Source organism: Mytilus californianus, unplaced genomic scaffold (assembly GCF_021869535.1).
Source record: "Mytilus californianus isolate M0D057914Y unplaced genomic scaffold, xbMytCali1.0.p SCAF_1, whole genome shotgun sequence".
NCBI classification, from domain to species: domain Eukaryota; kingdom Metazoa; phylum Mollusca; class Bivalvia; order Mytilida; family Mytilidae; genus Mytilus; species Mytilus californianus.
This window is the reverse complement of record NW_026262581.1, coordinates 7,619,732-7,644,353: the sequence shown is the minus strand read 5'-3', so window position 1 is coordinate 7,644,353 and position 24,622 is coordinate 7,619,732. Positions and strand designations below refer to the sequence as shown.

Below are 24,622 nucleotides of genomic sequence, written 5' to 3'. Positions count from 1 at the left end.
TGATGATTTTCAGATTGAAAAGATTATTTATGTAGGTGAACATAATAAAATTACTGGTGTGCCTGCCTCCTACACATAACATGTAAAGGACTCAAGCAACTTTTTGGAAGGTTCTTGTTTTTAGTAGCATTCTTAATTCCCTCTAAAAGTTTTGTGGTTGTATGTTCACCTTGAGTGTTGAAGGTTATAGGTTCTTTTCCCTGCCTTGTCAGTGGCGGATCCAGGGGGGGGAGTCTGGGTGTTGGAACACCCCCCCCCCCCCCCTTTTTTTTGACGATCAATGCATTTGAATGGGGACATATAGTTGGAACCCCCCTTTATCCTGGGTAAGGAACCCCTCCTTTTATAAATGGCTGTATCCGCCCCTGCTTGTCAAATCAAGGTCTGAATTCATGATACAGGTTAGATTTTGCAGTTAGAATTACCAAAAAAATGTTATTAAAAGGTGTTAAAGATATACTAATTCATAAATAGTTTTCATATAATTCTAAAATTTGTTCAAAAACACAAGACGGCCACTACTGTCAAAGAGTGTTTCACTATTCATAGTTCCAAATTCAAGTTGAAGTGTGTACCTACAATTTTACTTCCTGGATAAGCCTGAAATCCAGTCTCAACCTACATAAGAGTTATAGTTGATAGTAATTTTGTTAGGGAAATTTAGGAGTTATATTGCTTTTAACATGTTTGTTACATCAATTTCGATGATTAAATAGATGTCCAGCAAAATGGTAATATATTCCAATCTGATTCATCACAGAAAGTCAGATTTTTCCTTTTTTTTAAATGGCATTTGAGAATTTAACTTCTCATTTTCATTAAAAGAAAAGTGAGATGTAAAAGTTAAATTTCTTTGCATTAGTTTTGCAATCTTAGATTTTGGTAGGCACGTATTTTATCAATAAAAAATTATTTTATTAATCTGATAACATTAAATTTAAAGAAAATTTCTCTCTTTATGAAAATAATTTGAAAAGAAATATCTTTGAATATGAAAATGATTTGGAAAGAAAATCTCTATGAATATGAAAATAACAGGATGTGGTATGATTCCTAATGAGACAACTATCCACCAGAGGTCAAAAGACTAGAATGTAAACAACTATAAGTCACTGAGCAGCCTTCAACAATGAACAAAACTCATATAGTATAACTTAGTAAGGCCCCAGCAAGACAAAACTTGAAACAATTCCAAAGAGAAAATCAACAGCCGAAATTATGCTAAAAGAAAAATAATTTAAAGATAAATATGGCACACAACAACCAACTAACAACAACCACTGATTTACAGGCTCCTGACTTGGGACATACACAATACTATTTTACTCCATTAACAGACTAATTTCCCATGTACCCACATTCAAAACAGTGTCAATGGACTGGATTTTCAATGAACCAAATGTCAGGTGTTATTGAAAATAACATTGAACATGTGAACAAGATATTAAACTTTTTAGATGATAAATGGCACGTACCCTGATTACTATTTTAAAATAAATGGTTTTTGTATTAAATGAAATTACAAATGTGTATCCTGTGTGGTGACCACATTTGAAATAACTTTAAAATAATTACCCATCATTAGAAATTCCATTTGCTGACAAGCTTCAGTTGTCTCTTCTTGATCCTACAAAGTCTATAATATCATACTATTGACTTTTTCAATGCAACCGTGATAAGCTAAATTTTGCAAAAGAAAAAAAAATGAATTTAATTGTAAGAATTTTCTGTTCATTATATTGTATTAATGTTTCTAGGTGATCATTATTTGCAGAATGTTTTTTAGCTTGATTAATTCTAATGTCACAAACTAACATTGTGTGAAAATTTTAGTCTTGCAACTGGTGATTTGAACAAACAGGTGAAGTAGAACTTGTTACATGATTTCTAGTGACATCTAATTGCCATTTCCTGATCACTGAAACAAAAATATAATAAGACATGGTTCGGAGCAAGGAGTATCGATCTACTTCATTGTAAGTCAAGAACAAATTCCTTTGCTTGATCCATACTTAAGGTGTGTTGAAACACATACATCACGATCTTGTTTTCATACAATTAGAACCTGATCCAGGAAAATCTGGTCTTGTAATATCTAAACTTGTTGCTGCAACAAATTAAACTTTTTTGCTTATAAATTGGAATCCATAGCAACAGTAAATGTAAAGAGACAAAAACTTTAATTCTTATTTGAAATTGAATCAAGATTTTCATAAGCTTGGATAAAATCAATGGTATTTAACTGCATGATGATAGAAATAATTACCGCCAAAGAACAATGAAGAGCATCAATTATTAAACGCTGGAGATATTAATAGATTTATATCATACCTAACAGGGGAATCTTTCTACAGTACAGTTCATACTAGATTGTCCTTATGTGACTTTCATATGATATCCCTCAAAGCTTCTTTATATTATTTCTAAAATGTTACCAGTTTATTAAGTACACTTGAAGTGACATTATCTGATGATATTATTTCCTGAAGGTCATCAAGTTGACATTACATTGATAGGTAGAAAATCAGAAATGTATTTGAAGGTTTATCTGAGGATACCTGTTGACATTTATCAAGATATGATATTGGAACCTTATTCACAAATTTAAATCTGAGGTGGAAACCTTTCAGAATTCTGAATTTCAGTCATCTTCTAGGTTGTGTATATTAGTGAAAGACTGAATTTATATATGATATGAGATTTAAATCCAAGATAGTGAATTATAGAATTAGTATAAATCAAGACATATTGATAGAACCATGCTTGTGTTAGCACAGTAATTTCTCCTCATGTGTAGTAAAAAGATTGCTTAAACCTAAAAAAATTGTTTAATTATATGAAAAAGGCAAACCCAAATTCATTGTCCTGTTCAGCTACATCTAAGTCACATTAAAATGAAATTTGACAGAGAAGTCCAGAAAAATACAACCATTGTGGAACACACCATATATTTCAAACAATTGTAATTGGCAAAACCCCCACACACACACACACGACACTTTGCGGGGGACATAGAAATACCGGGGGTCCGTTAGTCCGTCCATCCAGTCTTGTTAGCACTCTCACAATTGTACAATTCTTGCCAGATTTTTATCAAACTTATATTGTCGGTTTATAACAGCAATGTCTTGGATGAGTTCGAAAAGCATTTCTAATCACCAATTCTAGAATGACCAGCTAAAAATGAAATCTGTTAAGAAATGTATGATTTTGGTTAAAAGGAATTTGTCTGTCCACTTTATTCACAACATATGGTTTAAACACCTGTCTATTCATGTATTGTTGAAGACCATGTCTTAAAATGTAGACTTTTTTGTTTTGTGTCCTACTCATTGCTAGCATCCAGTATAATGAAATACTCTGAAACAATATCAAAAATAACGAAAACCAGGTCATCTATTACGACATAACACTGGAGACATAAAGCTATGAAACAAAACAAATTGCAATAGAAAATCACTCAGATTTCAACAGAAAACATATTGCTTTTTACTAATTAAAATTTAGACAGAACAGAAATTAATACTTCGTAAAACATTGAAGGTATTATAGAAATCCAAAATTAAACATTTGGTTGCAATATGTCAGAGATATTGAAAACTGTGCACATATTGATATTGTTAGTAAATTAATAGGATCATACATAATAAAAATCAGTTATTGAACTGTTTTATAGTACTGCTTATTTACATAGGATAAATCATGCCATTTTCCATAAACAAGATTTTCCGTAAGAGCTAACCCATTGTAGATTTGGTAAAATCTGGTAATCTGATTTGACTAAACAATATCTGACCTGTCAACTGTATTTTCTTCTAGATTTTAGTAGGTGAAAATGGGTAATATCATTTAGCACCAAAATTTCAGAGTAAAAAGTCTTAATGCTGTGTACCTTTTTATTGCAACACTTTTCAAGACACAATACTGAATTAGAATTAGGATTTCTATTTTTGAGCAACTGTGATTGGAACTAGTTTTGCCATTTCGTCACATACTATGCATTTTATTCTGTGATATTTGCTGTTACAACTCTCTCCCAGTCATAAAACTTCTTCCTTAGACAATGTATCTAGAGACTTTGAGTCACTAATTTTCTCCACATATTGAAAATAATGGTGCAAACTAAGACATAAAATCTCCCAATGAATGGCATTATGTCAGTTGTAATTAGAGGTAATCCTGCAGTTCCTGGAATAAAATTCACTCTGCATTTACTTTAAATTGTCTGGACACCTCATATATTATGTTAACACTAACCAGCCTGATTGGAGAGTGTAATGCATTCTACATAAGACATACCAGCTTCAGCTTAAAACCCACATAGCTCTATAGCAATACTTATCTAGAATAAAGGCACTATATCACAATTATGAATTATAATTATAGAAGGGAAGATTTCTAGTCAGTCTCGACAGTTCCATAAACTCTTAAGGAATTAAAATTACAGACAAAATGAACCAGATATGATTGTTTTTCTAAATAACATTCTTTATCAAGCTTATCTGAGTGTCAGTTTCTAAAATCTTGTCTCAAATTTCATTTTAATTATGATATCTTTTTGTTAAATAGTTTTTTAGGAATCATTAAAAAAATGTTGATAAACTAAAGCTTTTGAATTTGGATGGCAGAATGATTTCAGTGAATCACGAACGTGTCTATAAACTGTTGGTACAATAATGTATTTCAGGAATTGATATCAATGGTTGCTAAGTAGTAGCAGTTTGTTTACGACTGTATTGTGCTCTAATTAACAAATTAATTAGGTCTGTTCATTAAAAGGATGCTGTCTGCATGCAATGTTGATAAAATAAAAGTTTACCACAGAATTACAATTATTTCTTTTTGTTATCTTTTTTAGAAATCTTGCTTGCATTAACAATTTGCAATCTCTTTTCTATTCCAATTTTGTTTTATAGCCAACACTCTTAAAAAAATGTGGCAGTAAGAAATAAAAAAATAATTTGAGTTTCTGTATATACAGGAATTGTCAAAGTAGAACACACTGTTATTGAATTTAAAGTAAATTGCACTGGAAAAAGTGGGGTCAAGATGCCTGATGAGGCATTGGCACAAATGTTTTTAACTATCCTCTTTTTAATGAAAAGTTTGTAACGGTGGGGAAGTAAAATCTGGATCCGATTTCCACTGAGCATAATTCCTCCGTGAGAATCAGATCAAGATTTTACTTACCCACCTGATCCTATTTCCACTGAGCATAATTCCTCTGTGAGAATCGGATCCAGATTTTACTTACCCACCGGATCCGATTTCCACTGAGCATAATTCCTCCGTAAGAATCGGATCCAGATTTTACTTACCCACTGTTACAAACTTTTCATTATTTGTAACGGTGGGGAAGTAAAATCTTGATCTGATTTCCACTGACCATAATTCCTCCGTGAGAATCGGATCCAGATTTCCACTGACCATAATTCCTCCGTGAGAAACGGATCCAAATTTTACTTACCCACCGTTACAAACTTTTCATTATTTGCTCCAATGGATTCGGATCACTCGACTGTGGTTTCAGATCTGGATACCCTGTGTGAGTAATAGTTTTTAAAAAACTTGATCATCAGGAGTGTAGGTCACATTAAAAAGTGTATAACCTATCTCTCACATCATCAGTGGGATTAAACCCAACAGAATATATAGCTTAAACATATTTAGGTATTGATATGTATACTATACTTGATTAAAAGGAGATACTGGGTATAACATCAGTGTGCCATCAACCAAACAACACAATAAAACCAGAAAAGATTTTTAGTGGTCACCATGCATACATTCCTCAACAATAGACAAGTGTTAATACAATATGTCAAGCTCAAATTAATGCTTGTTTATCATACATGTACTATTTATATGTATCTTGTTCACATTAACATTTTATTTTGTATAATCACATCTTCACCAAAATATAAAAGTATTGATAACATTCTGATGAATGCTAATACCATTAGTTGAAGAGCTGTATGTACCTATTGGAGTCTCATCAGGTCAACATACATTTTAAACAGAATATAAAGACAATGTAACCAGAATGTTATGAAAACATATTTTTGGGCAGCACCATGTACCACTTGACATTCCAAAGTAGATTGAACAGGCCACACACATCACATTGATTAAAACAAATGATATTCTATATGTTATGACATAGGAAGTACTTACAGAGTTTATATCCTTGATTAGATAGGGCTTTACTATAGATCAAAGTTAATTCATCATTACAAATCATCACAGTTTAATCAAGTTTCCATTCAGGAAATTAATTTAGTAATGGCATCAACATAGAGGGTTGTTGTATCTGTATTGTTTCTCTCCTTCTTAAGAATTAGTTTTCTCCCTCTCAAGAAAGTTTTATGAAAATAAGAAGATGTGGTATTATTGCCAATGAGAGAACTTTCGGCCAGAGACCAAATGATGTATAAGTTGATCAGTTTTGTACCAGTCAGAAAATTACATATAAAAGAAATATTGACTTTAAATGTGAATATACATGTACACTGCACTTGCTTCATTCTTAACAACTTTTAAGTCTTTCACCAGTGAGTTGATCTGAGTGTGAAAAGATGAATTTAATCTGAAACTGGTTTTAGCCCTTTGGTATTGCGAATGGGAAAAGCCTATAGTATAAGCATGCTAACAAGATCAACAATGCACAAGAACATCAACAATATGTGAAAATGTGTGCTTGCATCATAAATATTTGTGTTTTTTAGAGAAAAGTTTTGTTCATTCTGAAAATAGCACAACATATTCAAATTTTTATTATACTTTGAAGTTGATATAAAAATAAGGAGATGTGGTATGAACTATGAGACAACTATCCACCAGAGTTCAAATGACGTGGATGTACTATTTTGAAGAGTTTTACAGTATTTCTTGCCATGTGCATTTTTCTCATTGTTGCTGCACAATTTAGAAGCCGTGTTGCTGTTACTTATATAATGCTGTATGTCTTTTCATTTAGTTTCTGTACCTTCATTCTCAGATATGAACTGAAAGAGAAGAAAATTGTGTAATTATGATGTATATAAATGACGTACAGAGAGGCATGGTTTCAGTCAGAATTGCATTATAGGAGGTTTACTAAGATAAACAATGATAAAAGCTTTTTAATTTTCTGAAGTAATAAAAAAACTGTCAGAGCTACTTAGTAAAATATTTATTAATAATTTTTGCTGCATTGGTTTTAAAAATAAATATGTTTTGTATCAGATAGAAGGAAATGAATATTTTGTTTCATTTATTGTTTTGATATGATTGACCTGTTTGTCAATATCAGAATCATATTATTCTGTTCAAATTGTGCAATAATATACCAAATGATTTGATGAGATTTGATATCTACTAGGATATACATTAAAACAAGAATTGTAAAATCTGAGATTAGAATGGAAATAGTCATCATTAAATGTTCGCTTGAATCAAGATTACACTGATTTTTCTACTGGAATGAATAATTCACTTTCTTGTTTTTTTTTAATTTGATTGTTTTCAGTGTAAGCCATTTTTAATTGAAGATTCCCGTTATTTTATTTAGCTTTAATTACATACTTGTTCAAAAACTAGAAATATCAGTCGAAAAAATCCATAGGTAAAGAGTATTTGTAATGTTTTTAACAGATTCCATTTCAGAGTAAGTATCTAATAGACCTAAATATTCTTTTTGACAGATTCTATTTCAGAGTAGGTTTAATCTTTGTTTTATTCTTGACTGTCTAATTATTTTTAAAGTCCTTGTCTTGGGAACTCTTGTGATATCATGTGTTGGGCTGCTTTCAAGCAAACTTCAGGGTTTTCATGTGCTCCTGAAGCCAAAGTGGAAAATAATTTATGAACATAGAACACTTGGTTAGTAACAGCATAGATGTATAAACCCATATCTATGGGTACACATCTATGGTAACAGTGTCTGATAAACTCTTGGATCAATGTTTTGAATAGTTGTCTTTTGATTTTTATGTTGGTGGGTTGCTGTCTCATCTTCTTCTATTCATTTGTTCCTTTTCAGTTTGCTTTACATCATTTCTAGTTTCCGACATTCAAAGACAACATACTGAGGAACCAAAAGAACTGTCATTTAGATTTCTGACACTACCTAAAATTTCTAGATTTTACATTAGCAGTATATGCAGGCATTCATTTGTTTAAACAAATAGCTTGGATAACTTCTGTAATAATCCATTTTTGCATGGTAACCTTCAATTAGTTCTTACATAATACTACAAAATGAGGTTTTTACTTCACTAGGCGACTTGGCTAAAACATTTGTACAGGTTATTCTTGAAAGCACAAACAAATTGCTATTTAATGGTCCACAATTTTTCATAATGAGAAAAAGATCTTTATGTACTTTTATTGATGAAAACCCTAGTGAGAATGCAGTGCATTCCTGTGCTTTGACATATGCTTGTATTAATTTGATTCAGCTCTTCATTAACAGAACATTTGGGAAGTCCCAATCCGCCAATTAAACAGTAGGTTTACAACTATTATCAAGACTGGTATCTTTCTCTCAGCAGTAGGTTTCAGATACCAGTTGTCATTGTTAGAGGTTTATCCAATTTTAATGATGATTGTAATACATCTAAGCTTTTCGTTGATGACAATGCACTAACAAGATATATAAGAGTACAGACACAAACCAAACAATTGTTAGTGCAGCAATGAAATCTTTAATAACCATACAAGGGTGTTCTCTATGTTACCCCCCTTTTCCAAAAATAGAATCTTCTGTAAATGTCATAATTTTGCATTGGCGGTATTTTCACTTATTTTGCGGTCATGTAAAATGTGCACAAATACCCCTGCGCAAATAGTTTATACAAATCAATGGATGCACTTTATCGTTCTATGTGCAAAATAAACCAACTCGAAAGTAACTTATGCATTGAAATTGCAAAAATATCCTATTTACATTATTTGTCTTTTCATTTAAAGATATAGCTGTTTTGGGGGCACATATCTTGAGACAGCCAGTTCAGGCTCGTTGCAAATTAAGTATGCTTTTCTGTAACTTCTGCTTCTTTCTTAAGCAATATTTTGTCCTTTATATATATTTAAATTCAATTGATTAGTTGGTTGATGCCTCCAGACTCAAATGAGCAGGAAATTTAGAAAAAGATCATTTTTTTTTCCTATTCAAAATGCAAAAATCTATTTTGATTGGTAACAGTCGTGGATGGGGACTAATTTCATCACTTGTGCATAAGTTTTAACTGGTCTGAATATAGATGGTATGTTTTTTTTATGGTTAGGCCTGTAAATGTTACATTAAGATATTTCTCAAATCACATTGAACAGAGTGTAACAAATATGAAAAGTTATACCACAAACGTATTAATTTGTTTTGCCTTTTTTGTAATGTGATACAAAATTTCTACATTTCCATTGGCTATTTGTGAGGTCAGTGATGAATAGAAAAGGTTATTCAATCACAATAACAACAGTAAAAGCCTTGGTTTTTTTTATTATTTTGAAATTAAACAAATGAAGTTGATATGTTAAGCAATGTCCAGATGTCCAATTTTCACTCCTAATGAAATCTATAGATATTTTATTGAATGATAAAATTTCATTAAACTGTGTGTGAGTGTATATATTGACAATTGAATAAATTATCTTTATTAATTCACAAAACTTGTCCCACCCAGATCCTCCCTTATTTGATGTTGATTAATAAGGCCAGTGGTACCAATAACCAGGTGGCTATCCCTTTGGTGCCCGAACCAAATGCTGAAGAGTTACAGTGCAGACAAAGGCATTTGGTTTACACTAATCAGAGTTAAGTAACAGGACCAAGACATATGCTAACTGGTTATTGTATTAAGTACAAACTGAACAAACACAGGTTTGGGAGAAGAATCACAGTTTAATATTTTCTTTGCATATCAATAAGCAATAAACATATTTACAAAGAAAGCAAAATAAAGTTGAAAAACTGTGGTACTCCATACAAGAAGTACATAAAAACTGTGAGTTCTTTAAAACATTACTACTCTACTTATTAAACAATATAAAAGTATGCATAGATTCTACGAATGCAACAATATCCGTAATATATGTATATAGCAAATAAAAATAAATGTCCACTAGGGAGTGGAGGGTGGGAAGAAATTATTTTCCCGAAAAATATAAAATGACTGCTACAAGCAAGCGCTGCTTTAAGAATAATTAAGATTGCGCGTTTAAAACAAAAGCCCTGCTAATTAAGTGCTGATTGGTTAATTCAAAATTAATGAGCAATCTCATTGGTTAATTAGTATGATCTCGCAAAACAATTAGTAAACGAGAAGCACATGCAGAAGTGACTGGGAAACCCCCTTGCTGATTGGATAATAATCTTAACACGTCAGGGCCCCTGCATAACTTATGTACAGCATTCCAAAACGTATTGTGTCTTAATAATCTATTTATATAAAATAGTTCCTATAACAAGAATTTTTTCAACAAACTTTTCATATAATTTACAAATGTTTAAATAGAAAGCATTATGTAATACACAACCAATAAAACTTTTCTTTGTTTTTTTTCTCTAAAAATAGTAACTTCAGAAGTAATTCATACTTTTCTCATTTGACATTATTCTTATTTTTCATTTATAGCCAAGACTTAAATTACTGCATGCAAATTTAATTTACCAAGTTTAAAGAAAATTGTCCCATTTTAACATAGATTGAAAGGAATATTTTGACATAAAACATTACTCTTTTTTTTAGATATTTGATAGAAATTGAAAGGAAAATTTTGACATTAAACATTACGTTTTAAATAGTGCAATAGTTTAAACTAAATTGAATAAGACTTAAGTGAAAAACTAAATTATAAGTAGCTATGTAAATGTGGTTGAAAAAAATATCTTGATTTTTACAATAATGTTTTTTTCTGCACAGTTAAACATTGAATGGGCAGTTTGGAAAGTTCAAGACTGACAATCTGGCAGCAGGAGGTTAAATAAATGTATGACATGTATTGTGTAGTCCACTTTCCTGCCCACCCAGTTTGTACCTTAAAGAGAGAGAGAGAATAATTTAATTAGAATATAAATTGCCACTGAATTATTCAATATCAAATGTCCATAATTTATACATTTATTTTTGACAGGTACAAATCATCTGGTTAAAGGGGTCCCTTACATTTAATACCTGTTAATTCAGCCTATCTAAGCTAAAATAAACAACATCTTTTAGGTATAAACATAATCCATTGTTGGAGTTAATAAAGCACAAAATTCTATCAAAGGATGGGAAATATCAGATTAACTAGAAATACAACTTCATTATTAAAGGTGAAAATCCATAGTTAATGCCTTTTCTCTGCTTTTCCATCAAATATATACACTTTGTAATAGCAGATTTCAGGATTAGAGTTATTTTGGTGTTAATGTAAAGAATATATTATTGTTTATTTTGACTTTGAAGTTTTATATTTAAGTGGGATGTTAATGGACAAAGGATGAGAAGTATTTGTACAGGGAAATTAACAAATTACATTACAAATCTAAGAAAATAAATTCTGAAGACAGCTCATTAGCTTTTAAGACCATTTTGTTTCATGCTTTATTGTAAATGTTTTGACAAGAGTTATCCCTCATTGTTTTCATTTTATCTTCAGAAGCCTTTTTCTTTGATAAAAATTTGTCAGTAGAAAGACAAAAAAATCTAGAAAATTTGAATCCTCACCTTAAAAACCAAGATCAAAAATTTGAAAATTTCTGGTGAAAAAAGAATTTATTACTATTTATTATATTTTGATTTATATGTCTATAGTGAAATCAGACCTTTCCCATTTGCTTAATAACTATTGCTAAACATCACTGATGAGCAAAGAATTATTTTGGACATTTGATATTGTTTTACCCTTGCTTTTGAACTAGAGGAACAGTCCTTTGGTTGGTCAATTTGTTATTTGTAGAGAGACACTTTATAAGAGATAAGAGTTGCTTTAAAATATTTCAAATTATCTGATATTCAGCCAATTACCTTTTTGTTAAATCAGAAGTTAATTTACATGTGCTGTTGCAATAACAGAAGGTTTGAGTTTGCCAAGAAGAAGACCCTAACTAGTTTTTGCCTTTTTTTGACATTTTTGGATCGATCAATAATTTCTTTTTTTTTTAATTCTTATACAGCTGTACTTCAGTAAAACCTGACGTCTTAGGAAATTTCATTGACTACAAGATGACACACATTTTTTTTTTACCTTTCTTATGTTTCACATGCTTGTATGGATGTAAAGGTCTTTTAGCTTAAGTTGTTAAATCAGAGCGATTTGCGGAAATGGTTAAGTTCAAATGTTAAAACTGTAATATAAATGTTATTAAGGTTCATACATATAAAGAGTGATATAAATGTAATGAGATCTAATCTGGAAGATGTATTTTTTTTATTTTTCATACATTGAACAATTCTTGGAAATATGTCCTGAGCTTTACATTCCTCAAATCAGAAAAACTTGTTCTTAGGTTTATACATGTAATCAGGGACAAAGGTTCATACATTAAAAAAGGGAGATAAAATGGCCAATATAATTGTTTCAGTTCAAAAATTAAATGAAGGTGATATTTTCTGAGGTTATATGCATCAAATAAGGGAAAAATATTTTTAAGTGTATACATTAAACCAGAGATGAATGTTAAATTACATTCTTAAAAACTGGAGCAATATAAATTCTAAGATCATTTAATAAATTGGTAGATAATTACAAAAGGTTCATGAATCAAATTGGGGAGAAATATTTATACTTTCATACTCCAAATCAGAGAAATAAATGCCGAGGTTCATGCATCAGACTACAAGGGGATTTTTTTTAAAACTCTGATATCTTGACCATAACCATGATTTCTGTCAACCGAAGAATTCATCAATATATGAATAAAATTTCGTTAGAAGGATCGGATTTCATTGTTGTATGAACCTGCATATTTTATTCACAGGGAGCTGTCCTGTAATGTTTAGTACTAGCTTGATCCCTTCTGTCTGTGTTATGAGAACTAATGGCTACATTATAACATTTATATAGGCCCTCGTCCTTTGTTGTGTTCTAAAAGTGTGCTGCATCTCAGCAACTGATTTCAATATTTCAAATATAAATTGTCATTTTATATAAATGTGTTGGAAGATAAATATGACAGAGATGATCTTTTATCTATTTAAGATAAGGATAATGAAATTAATAAGATGATGAATGTTAACATAGGTGGCGTCTGCATTTTTAGACCTATTTTATCATTTTTATTAGGAAGATTTATAATTAATAACTTGTCAGTGTGTAAGGCGGTATCATTGTATTTGAAACTTCGTTAAAGAATTTGTATTTAACACTTGTATTGTACAAAGACTATCATAATATTATTTTCTTTTCTTGAATTACAAGTAGGATCTAGAATTACCACTTTTCTGTATAAATTTTGTGCCAAAGTCTATTTAATAATTACATCTGTGACAAACACAGTTGGATTTATTTTATTGACAGAAATTTACATAGTACTTTAGTGTGAAAGTTGTTCACAGTTTGTTCAGTTCCTCCACTTTGTCAATTTCGGATTAACACCTAGCTAAACTGATGGAAAAACAGTTTTTATGTGATTTTTAAACTAATTCCTGTTTTATGTGATCTTTAAATCTATTTCCACTTATATGTGATTTTTATGAAATTTCTTCCGTTTTGTGAAGAAATTGTGAAGAACTTGAATGTGTATTGATACAATTTGTGGTATTTTGTTAAGGATGTATTTATTGGACATGTATATAATGGTTCTACTAGCTATAAATGTCTGATTAACATTGGACAGAGGCCGAGTGTGATATAAGGTCAACATAAAAACATCAATACGCCATTCTACCTACATCAGTTTACACAGTCTGTATAGGTAGTCGTCAACGTTTTTTATATCAATACTGGACATGTTTATATTTCACAAACTGATTATTGTTGAGTGATTATCAAAATGGTAGAAAACTTCAAGTTTGTGATTAGATAAAAAAATGTTGTATTTTTGACCAACTGGTAGAGGAGATAAATCACAGTAAATCATGACCACTGAGTGAAGCAAGCACCTGTTTTTTCCTAAGCTTTATTTCACTTTCTGTCATATGGAATTTTTAATTTGTTCTTACAGCCAGACTTAAAGGATATAATTTATATTTCTTGTGATTTTTTGCAATTCTTGTACAAAACATTTTGGATATTGAATTGCTTCATTATGTAAATTGGTTCTTTGTGTGCTAAGGGGGTTATGCAATGGCAAAAAACGACAAGGAGTCGGGTAGGAGACATCATAGGAAAAACAAGATGAGGAATAATAAGAAAAAGAAAAATGATGCATGGGAAACTGATATTCACCGTCTTAATCTGGGGTAAGTTTTCAAATTTATAATTTAAAGTTTTGTTGCAATGTTATATTAAAGGGAAAAAAACTTTTCACTTAGTTTGAATTTCATTTCTTTTTGCTATAAGTTGAAGATTCTGCTTCTGGTTTTGAAAGTTTGATAGATAAAAAAAATAATAAAACCTGGGATAAAAAAATATTTAAAAAAAAAAATAATAGTGAAATATGTATTTTTTGTGATCCAAATCCTCTCTCAGGTTTTCTATGATCATACCTTTATCACATATCCCCATGCCTTGTTAGCAAAAAGGCAATGTGGTAGGCATTTATCTTAAATTAAAATCAAATTATAAAAATGAAGTTGAAACAGTTTAGTGAGAATTTTATTATGACAGTTATGGGGTTTATTTAATTTTAAACCATGTGCAGATATCAATCTTCCAAATTTTTACCAGTGATATTTTAAAAGCAATATTAAATTTCTGTGAGAAAAATCTGGATTATGCAATGATACATGATATATGGAAAAGGTTGTTTTCAATATAATTAATGGGAAAAGGTTACTCCTCTTCTTAGGATTAACTTGACCAGTAATAATCTTTTTATTATCAGCAAAAAATGATAATCTATGACAATTGTTTTTGTATTTATCTACCTGGTTGCCATAGGAATAAACGGTTTACATGCCACTTTCGTCTATTTCTGAGTTAAGACAGCTTGTTTTGTAGATAAAAGAATGAAATTGACATTAGGTATTCTATTGTTGAAATATTCATGACAATTTCTCTTGGTTTGAGTGAACAATTCTATTAACTAGAACATTGTCTTGTATTCCCTAAATTAACTTCACTGTTTTAACGAATGCTATGTCATGTATGTTCAAGAATGTTGACTTTTATTCTTGGTCAATCGATTGAAAAATAATTTCTGTTTTTTAATATTGATTGATGAATAAGATTTTCCCCATGTGTTGGCCATTTCAAATGGAAAGGTTGTTTTTTTTCAATTGGTATATGAATATAAAACCTCTAAGGAATGTTGATAAGGTTATTGTTTTTTCTCACTGCAGGAATCCTGCTTTAATGTTTTCATTTATAACATGAAAAATAATGGATGGGTTCAGACTTAGGCTACTGCCCTTATAAAATGTTATTGAAGTTTTTTGTGTTAACATGAATTTATCTTTAAGTTCCGCAAAATGACAATGGCAAAATGACAATGACGAGAAACATACATTTCATTTTTTTGTCACATGTTTATTGTACCTGGTACATACAAATAATTGGTTAAACCTCAAAATTTCGTAAAAAAATACTGTTCAATTATGTAACAATAAGCAGTCTGTAAGGAGATTTTTTTAAATGACCGTTAACATAGTTTGAAAATTCAAAACTCTTAAGCTAAGGTGTCCTACACCTCGGGAGATAATATTACATTTATATAAGGAAATAATCACAATATTTTTTTTTAAGAAGTGATGATCCAGAATGGTTCAAGCTCTTGAAAATCTTAAAATATAAGGTCTTACATTTGTATGCCTGTGTTTTAAATAAAGTGAATAATTTGTAATGTGAGATGAAATATTTTAGAAGATAAATTTCTACAAGAAAATGTTTTAAAAACGATGTAAAAAATGTATTTAATCATCAAGAAAATTCTTCTTTTGATTTTGGACATTCGTTCCTAGATCCAGAATTTTTATAACAGTTTCATTACTACTGAATAAATCTTCAGTGCTCACCCTAGAAATAGTTTCATTACATTTTTCTTTAAAAACTTGAGGAAATTGAACTAGACTTAATTTAATTCATCAATCTATACAAAATAAGATATTAATCCTGGTAGAAAAAAAATCAAAAATGAAAATGTGTATTTGCTGGGCATGTTTATTGCTGGAGTAAGTAGATTGTTAGGTGTAACATCTTGTCAACTACTGCATCCTGTTGACATTGTTGAAAAGCGAAGACAAAAATGCCGCCCTGAATAAATCGTTGGGTAGATATAAGGCTATAAGTAGATTTTATCAAATTATCTTCTGGATTAACAGTATAAACTGTGATAAAAATATTGTGCCACAATATATGTACACAAAATAGTGATAAAGTAAACATGTAAACTGATAGTAATTGTTTGAGTAATCTTCAATTTGTTATCTGATTATATTCAAATAATATTCATATTTGAAAAGTGTTAAATATACGTAGATAAGATATAAAACGCAAATCTCTGTAACTTTTATATTCAAATCTCACACATTTATATTTATTTTTTAAAAATTTCTTAAGATAGTCGGACATGAATTCCAAGAAGACACTAGGTTTGTCTGAAATTGCACAAGACAGGAAGATTTTTTTATGACATCATTGTTTTTCCTTGTTCGTTAGTCATTCTGAGAATGAATTAGGTGTCTCTTACTGAAAGACATGATTGCAGATGTTGAATACTTTTTGTTGTTGAAATCGTTGTAGTCTGTTTGTGTGTATGACTGTTTCAAGATTTTGTAGTGTGTGCTGGTTTAAAAATTTTAAATTTGTTAATATCTTAAATGAAGCAATTTTTAAAGTGATGGTGTTAGTAAAATAAGTAAGCAAAGAAATCTGAAACTTTACGTGTGATATTTGATCCAATAAAACCACCTATTCTATTGTGGTTTTATTGTAAGATTTACAAAATATTAAAGATCTAATATACAGACAGCATTTATCAAAATCTAGATTAAATCTGACTTCTTTACTTGTCTAGTTAAAGAAAAAAATCATAATTCATATCAGATCATCGCTGGTATTTTTAGGATTAATGCTCCTTTCTTCTTTCTGTTTTGATAATATTACATCCTCCAATGAAATTTATACCTCTAACTTAAAAGATGTGTATCATTATGACAAAACCCTTGGATCCCTAAAAGGTTTTCATTCATGACAGAGAGTACCGGTAAATCAGTGTGTTCTCAGATCCTTGTAACTGAAAATGTATGTCAATCTTAGCTAAATTGGCTGATGAAATGAAACATTAGGCATAGTATGGAAAGTTAGGTTATTTATATTTCCACAACATCATACATCATAGCAACATTTCATCTTGATGAATTAATTACTTAAGCCATTAAAGATACAAATTTTATGTTATACCCATAATCGTGTTGACATGTATGGTCATAGTAATGTGAATTATATGTGGTCATTTGTCCACTCTTAGATATGTCATAAAATATGTCCATTTATAATGGTCATCATCAGAGTGTCAGTCAATCTGATATATTGAACATGTGGTCAGATTTGTCATTTCATAGCTCTGTTATTAATAGAAATTGTAGTTCGATTTGTCAGCTTAAGGATTCAAGGATGCACAGAATTTTTGTTCCCTATAAGCCTGGTTGTTTGTCGCTATCAAAGTGAACTTGGTCAAAGTTTTCTTTGACCAGGTAAACTTGGTCCAAATTATCTGTTGTCACTATCAAAGTTTGTCATAAAAAACTTTGTCAAAGAAAAAACTGCACTGTGATTGGATAATTTCTGTCCAAATCCATCCAAGTTTCAAGAAAAATAGGATGAGATTTCATTCCATCCAAGTCCATCAAAGTTTTCTTTTATATTTGTCTATGTCAAAAAACCATCAAAAACTTTGACCAAGAAAACTTTAATAATGACATCGAGCTTTAAATAGAACCTATTTAAAAAATAATAGAGGTGACAGAGTCGAACAGGGATTAAGTGAAAAAAATCTAAAAAATGAACTAGATTTACTGACTTCCATTTATTTTCAAGTTAAACAACCTGTTTCAAACATAGCAATTCACATTAATAAACCAGCAAGGTCATCAAAAATGTGACAGTTTGACATTATAATTCAAAATAATAGGTAAAGGTTTTGCAAGAAACAGCTGATGTGCACATAAGTGATAAGTCCACTGTAACAAGTTAATATAAAAGGTAAAAAAAAACCAACAAGAAAATCAATGGCCATCTTTGATAGCAGATTGAAAATAATGTACACTCAATTTGTTTTATGACAAACTCTGGCAAGGTATCTAGTACATGTCATCCTTATCAGCTTATTAATGGAAAAATTGAGGATGCTTGTTAAGTGACAGCAAATTAATTTCCATTTGTTTACATACCCTTTTCTGGTGTGGATCTAATGATGGACTCTTTATCTTGGCTATATATGATATATATAATGAATTTACGATTTTCAGGAAGGTATTTTATTTTTATTGCAAAATCAATGTAGAGTATCTTTAACAGCTGAGGCAGAAAGTAGCAAGATTAGAATAGAAAAAAATGTCAATCGATAAGTTGTTAGCCACAGGAGACCGATCAAAAATTACTTTGATAGATTTTTTTCAAAAACTAAATACATGTTTCATGGTTTACTGTACAAAAATGAAAAAATAACATGACTTCCTATAATAAGATTATCAATTTAATCTACATTTTGTATCAATAATATGCTCCCTGTTGGCTATTAATGTCATCACTGTACAAATTGAAATTCCTACCGATATAATAAAATAACATGCTTCAGTGCAGGGACAATCAGCAAAATAATAAAGCAATAATGGAAACAAATCATTGCTAGATTTCTGAAAAATAAAAATGTAGGCAAATGTTTCTTGACATTGACAAGCTGTGGATTCCATTATTCTGTGTCTAATGGAGACTAAATTGAGCTGCGGCTTATTGAACATACTTCTTCACTAGATCAATTATTAATTCACCAAATTCCTCTCCACGTTCTTCTAAATCCAATATTCTCATTACACAGAATTCTGCCAACTTAACATGTCTCTAGGCGGTAAAGAAGTATTCTTTTTTTTTTTAATTCACAACTTAAACACAGTTGGTTTCAATACAATTTTCAAGTTAATTGAAAATCTTTGAAGTAAAATTTCAAACAAATTTCATTGAAGGAATTACATGTACTTGTATATTTAATTTCAAAACAGTTGACTCTTTCAGAGAGTTTAAGGTAACACTTGTTTGATACATGTTTCGGTGTTATATAAAAAGGGCACTAAACACCTAAGAAGTCCTATTAAATTTCTACATAAAAAGATCAAAAACACCAAAAATTGAATAAAACCGCAAGAGAGCAAGAGATGCTTAGTGGTTAGAAAAAATAGGTAAATTACAAATATGGTTTATGGTTATACAATATATATTTAGGAATCTTTTATGGATGCCCCTTAAAAGAAATACAACATATTTTACCTTTTACAGTGAGTGAATGAATAACTTATACAGTCAAGTTTAAATAACTGCAATGAAACGTTATCATTTATAATACAATTATGTCATATGACTTATATATATATATCTTAGAGTCTATTAAGTCAATGGATTGAGCTGAGTTGGAGAACATGTGAAACTCAAAAGTAACCAGAAAAAATTTTGATATTAAATTTCTTTTTAAATCTTGAAAATATGCTAAGAAAAGTGGAATATGTCCTTATCAGCATCCCTGAAAGTGATGTGTCATGGCTTTGAGTTGAGTTATTATAATATCCTTCATAACATGTAATATAAAATCTAGAAGCGAACAGTTATACTGGGAACTTTCATGAATTGCTGTTGCAAAGACTGGCTCACCATTTTTATTCAGATTGTTAGTAGGAGAAGCTATGTAAATGTAAATGGCTAAATGCTAATCTTATTAAAACTGGTATCAGAGTACTTAAACTCGGTACTCACATTTCACTTTCCTTAATAGAAGAATGGTAGTAAAATATGAATAAAAGAAATACTTTAATATTTCAATAGTCTCTATATTATTTTTTGGTAGTAATTTTTTATTTTATAGATGCACGATTTTAAGAATAAAATCAATGGATATATTAGTAACACTTCTGTTGAAGGAGAACATTTTAATCCTTTTTAAGGATAAAGGTTTTACATTAATTGGAATATTTATAATGTGAAAATCTCTGCAGGCTTTGAATTTCTATAAAGTGTCAATTTTAGATAATAGGTGTTAGGGTCAAGTGTTGAATCTCTCTCTCCCAACTCCCAAGCACACCTGTAGCTTTCACACCTATTTTATTACCATTTTGAACTTAACAATAACAACAATTAAGAGACATTCTTTGAAGATATATACATAAATTTTAAAAAGTTACTATCCCCCATTCTAATGTATACCGCATTATGTTATGATAATACTGAAGTTAATGGGTCCATTTGGAACTTTTATTTTTACAACTGTTAGGCACGAAGGGAACATTTTCATGAAATATGTAAATTGTGTTGTTAAATTTCCTTATGATGTGAGTATATTAAAATTATTGCATTGTATTCATATTCTTTAAAATTTAATTGAATTTTTTGTGGACTACTACATCTAGATAAATAGTTGTCATGCACAAAATTACTTTTTATTTGTTTATTATTTAGATTCTGTTGAATTTTCGATTTTGCACCTCATAATTGCATTTGTATTGTAAAATAAGAAATAACACCAGACTGAATTCTCCTCCAGCATTTTTGATTTAGATATTGAACTTGCCTTTTGAAGTCGGTGTTGTTCAAAGTTTAACAATTGCTATCAAAGTACAGTCTGGCTCTCTGACAAACTGTGTACTTTACAAATTGAAACAAAATTGGCAAATAATTGTTTGCTCTTAAGATTCACTTGAAACAAATTGTCTGTATGCTGTCTACACTGGAGGTTAATATGTTACATTTATCATTCTATGTAACCTCTTTTTCTTGTAAAAAAAAAAAACGAAATCTAAATAATGATTGTGTGTAGAAAAAAACAAAAACATTGTTTTCTTCTATAATAGCCAAAAAACTTAGCTTCTATGGACTATTTAAGTGAAAAATTGCCATAGAATCAGCAGTATCTACAATTTGGTGTAAAGTATGTAAAAGTTACGTCAGTGAAGTACATTTGCAGAAGAAAAAATATATTTTATAGGTACAAAACAAAATAATAAAATTAATGCTTTCATATTGACTTACAAGTAGTCATAGACCCAGTTAATTTGATGAGTTCTTTTTGTCATGATTTGTTAATGGTTTGAAGTAAATTATGTGTCAACACCTGACTTACTGGTCAAACAAAAATTGTCTATACTGCCAAAAATAATACTCAAATTCTTTCTGTATACCAGAAAATTGTAGGCACTGAAAATAAAAATATTTTCAAAACTAGAATAGATAAGTACATGATGATTTTTTTTCAAACAGTCTAAATATTAAAACAATATATAAATATTATTATAAATAAATTATTTTACCTTATCACAAGTATATATCTTGATGGTGAGATATCAACTATTCATATTTCAAATGGAAAATTCAATTAAAAGATTTAACATGTTTTCTTACAACATTCCTTATGAATTTTTCAAAAAATTGTTAGAAAATAATATTTACAATTGATAAGCGATTTAAATTGAAATGTTACATATGTATCTAAGTGGTTTGGTTCCTCAAATCTTGAGGGATTAAGATGTTGAGATAATGAAGTTTGTTTTACTTATTATCCACTGACCAAACAAATTTGTGTGTCCAGAGACAGATGTTGACCTATCAGCCACATGTAGATTGTCTGGTGATTTACACCTCTCTTAGCTTGTTACAGGCCAATTAGGAGAAGTTTATGTGGAATCCTAGATATCTGTCATGACTACACCATAAGTCCATTTGGCCTCTTCCGTTTATTTATCTGTGATTAATCATGGACATTTAAAGATGTAGTTATGATATACTGCTGATGAACCTACTCTAAAATGTAAATTTTTTTTTTAAATTATTGTATTGACAAGTTTTTGATTTAAATGAGATGATGTTGTAAAGTGTTGTCATTTGTGTATTTTCTTTTGTTAGTTTTTGTATGTTTCTTAATGATATTTTCATGCTTCAGATAATGAAATAACATGATATTTTTGTCTTTTCAGGGATTTCTTTGGAACGAATGACGGGGATGGAAGTAAGTCAATTATATATATTAAATCAAACTTAAAAGTATTAAGTCTAAAAATATGAGATTTGTGCATTTTCCCCTCAGCATTGCTGCGGGCTCTCAAACTTCATGATCCTTTGTAAGATTTCTATTCATCAAAGAAAAATCTTAATCTGAATCATTGCAGTGATATTTGCCACTGGACTTACAATTAACAATCAATAATTTTCAATTATATTTCAATTATATTTGTGAAAAACTGAAATCATATTACGTCAGTGCTTTTGCAAATGAATTTATGACGAAGAACTTCAGGGCATCTTTTTAGAATCAATAGTCGGAAATCTATTATACAAAACCTTGAAAATTCAAATTATGAATATAATAAACCAATGAAAGAGTTGTAAGCAGTAGGAAGTTTTCAAAGGACTCTGCCTTACCTTACACAGCAGTTCAGTACTGAGGGTGACCTCTCATGGTTTTTGTTGGGAATTTACAGTGTTCCTTACACAGCACTTCAGTTTTTCTGAGGGTGACCTCCTACATTTTTTGTTGGGAATTGTGTTGCTAATAACCTTTAGTTTTCTTTATAATATTCAATGGACTGTTACTCTTTGTAATTTTGGCGTTTTTATTTTGATCATGGTGTTGTCATTTTCTCTTTGATTTCTGCTTTTTATTGCCCCCTTCATTATAATCCCCTCTTTATTTTTCCTAGTAAATATTTGTTTGAAAAGAAATGTTGGAGGTTGATGTGTTTGTAAATGCTGAAGTTATAATTTGATTACAATTTTATATTACATGTAGTTAGGTGTGGTTAAATACAATAATTTTATGTAAGCCAGTTCTATTCCTTAAGAAGATTTTAGTGTGCACTTTTATGAATAGTAGACCAGTTTGTCTGATGTTACAGGATATGAAATGCTTTCCAATAATTTTTTTTCCCTTTAAATATTTGACATGATAGATCAAAAGTAAACTACAGCAGTTTAAGGTCAGTAGGGTAAAAGCTTTGATGTGTTGAAGCAAAGTCCAGAAATTCATGTAAGTTTCCTTACTTGTAAAAGAAGTTCACCTTTCCATTTTTTTAATTGACAAGGGCAAGTCACAAATATATTTATATATACCGTAATGTAGTCAAATTTTTAATTTTTACTGGTAGATGTCAACCATCTACCTACAGTCCTTTTCATATAACACTGTATAGAAAAAAAAGATTGTCAATGAGACAACAAACACTAGAGACCAAATGACATGGAAGGTTACTGACCCTTCAACAACAAGCAAAACTCATAATTAACTATAAAAAAGACCTGGAAAAACAAAATGTATAACAAATGCCTGATTTATGTCAAAACAATAAACTAGAAATAAATATGGTATTTCAGACAGCATAATGTCATGGCAACCAAGGACAACTACTTAATTATGATGCTCCTGACTTGGGACAGGTACTTAAGAATGTGGTTGGGTTTAATTATGTTATGAGTGCTAAACACTCCCCTAACTTGGGACAGTTGTGTAACAACAGAACATAAGAACAAACTGTTAAGATCAGTTGGAAAAGAATTGACTCATCAGATTGGCACAAAGCACAAAAAAAAAACAAGCAACATAAAGACAAAAGACACAAAGTAGGGACCAATGAGCTTACTGAGAGCTGAAACTCAACACCAAAATCATGACATAGAATAATCATATATTGTACAATCATTGAGTCAATGACACAATTTAAAAGTGCATGTGCATGTTCAATTTCCTATTTCTGATCTGTTAAATAACGTTATAAATGATGTAGAAGTTATTCACAGCAAATTAGGTCTAAATCTGCATTTAAATTCTTCAGTCATATGTAATTATTGCGCGAAGTGAAGCATTCTATATAAATATCTGCATGTTTGATTGAGATTTCATGAGATGTTTGTTCAGAATATATTACAATGGAATATGTCTGACTGCTTGCATGAAATACTTACCATAAAAAAGACACTTTTCAAGTTTATGATATAGATGATAATTTCCATGTAACCATGACTATAGCCATCCTTATATAACACTTTTATGAAAAGAAAGTACATTATGCCTCTTGAAAACTAAAAATGTTGGAAATGTTTTGTTTATGTAATATCTGTTTAACTTAATGATCCTGATTACTTACATGTAATTGACAATTAGAAACAGATAAGGGTTACAAGTGAAACGCTTAGACATGTTCTTACCACTAGAATATCAAAGACAATACAGTTAGCAAAATTTTTTCTAGGAAATATTGTTTGAAAAGATGAAATGTTTTCCATACAAAGAAAAGTACAATATTATTTTCTCACAGAACCACAGTTAGTTACATGAAAGGCGTCAATACAATCCTCCGGGATATAA

The 24,622-nt window shown here is 30.0% G+C and overlaps 1 protein-coding gene across 6 annotated transcripts in view; it reads left to right on the top strand.

The window, feature by feature from the left end:
• LOC127698726 (tyrosine-protein kinase transmembrane receptor Ror-like) overlaps positions 1–24,622 on the top strand; it is a 144,786-nt gene that overhangs the window by 88,777 nt on the left and 31,387 nt on the right. For 5 of the 6 annotated variants that reach the window (XM_052202375.1, XM_052202392.1, XM_052202356.1 and 2 more), the window contains one exon: positions 22,239–22,270. In XM_052202375.1, the coding sequence (XP_052058335.1) occupies positions 22,239–22,270 (32 nt within the window). Of the gene's footprint in view, positions 1–13,474; positions 14,367–22,238; positions 22,271–24,622 lie in introns of those variants that run through there. The other variant, XM_052202401.1, reaches the window with a different exon arrangement.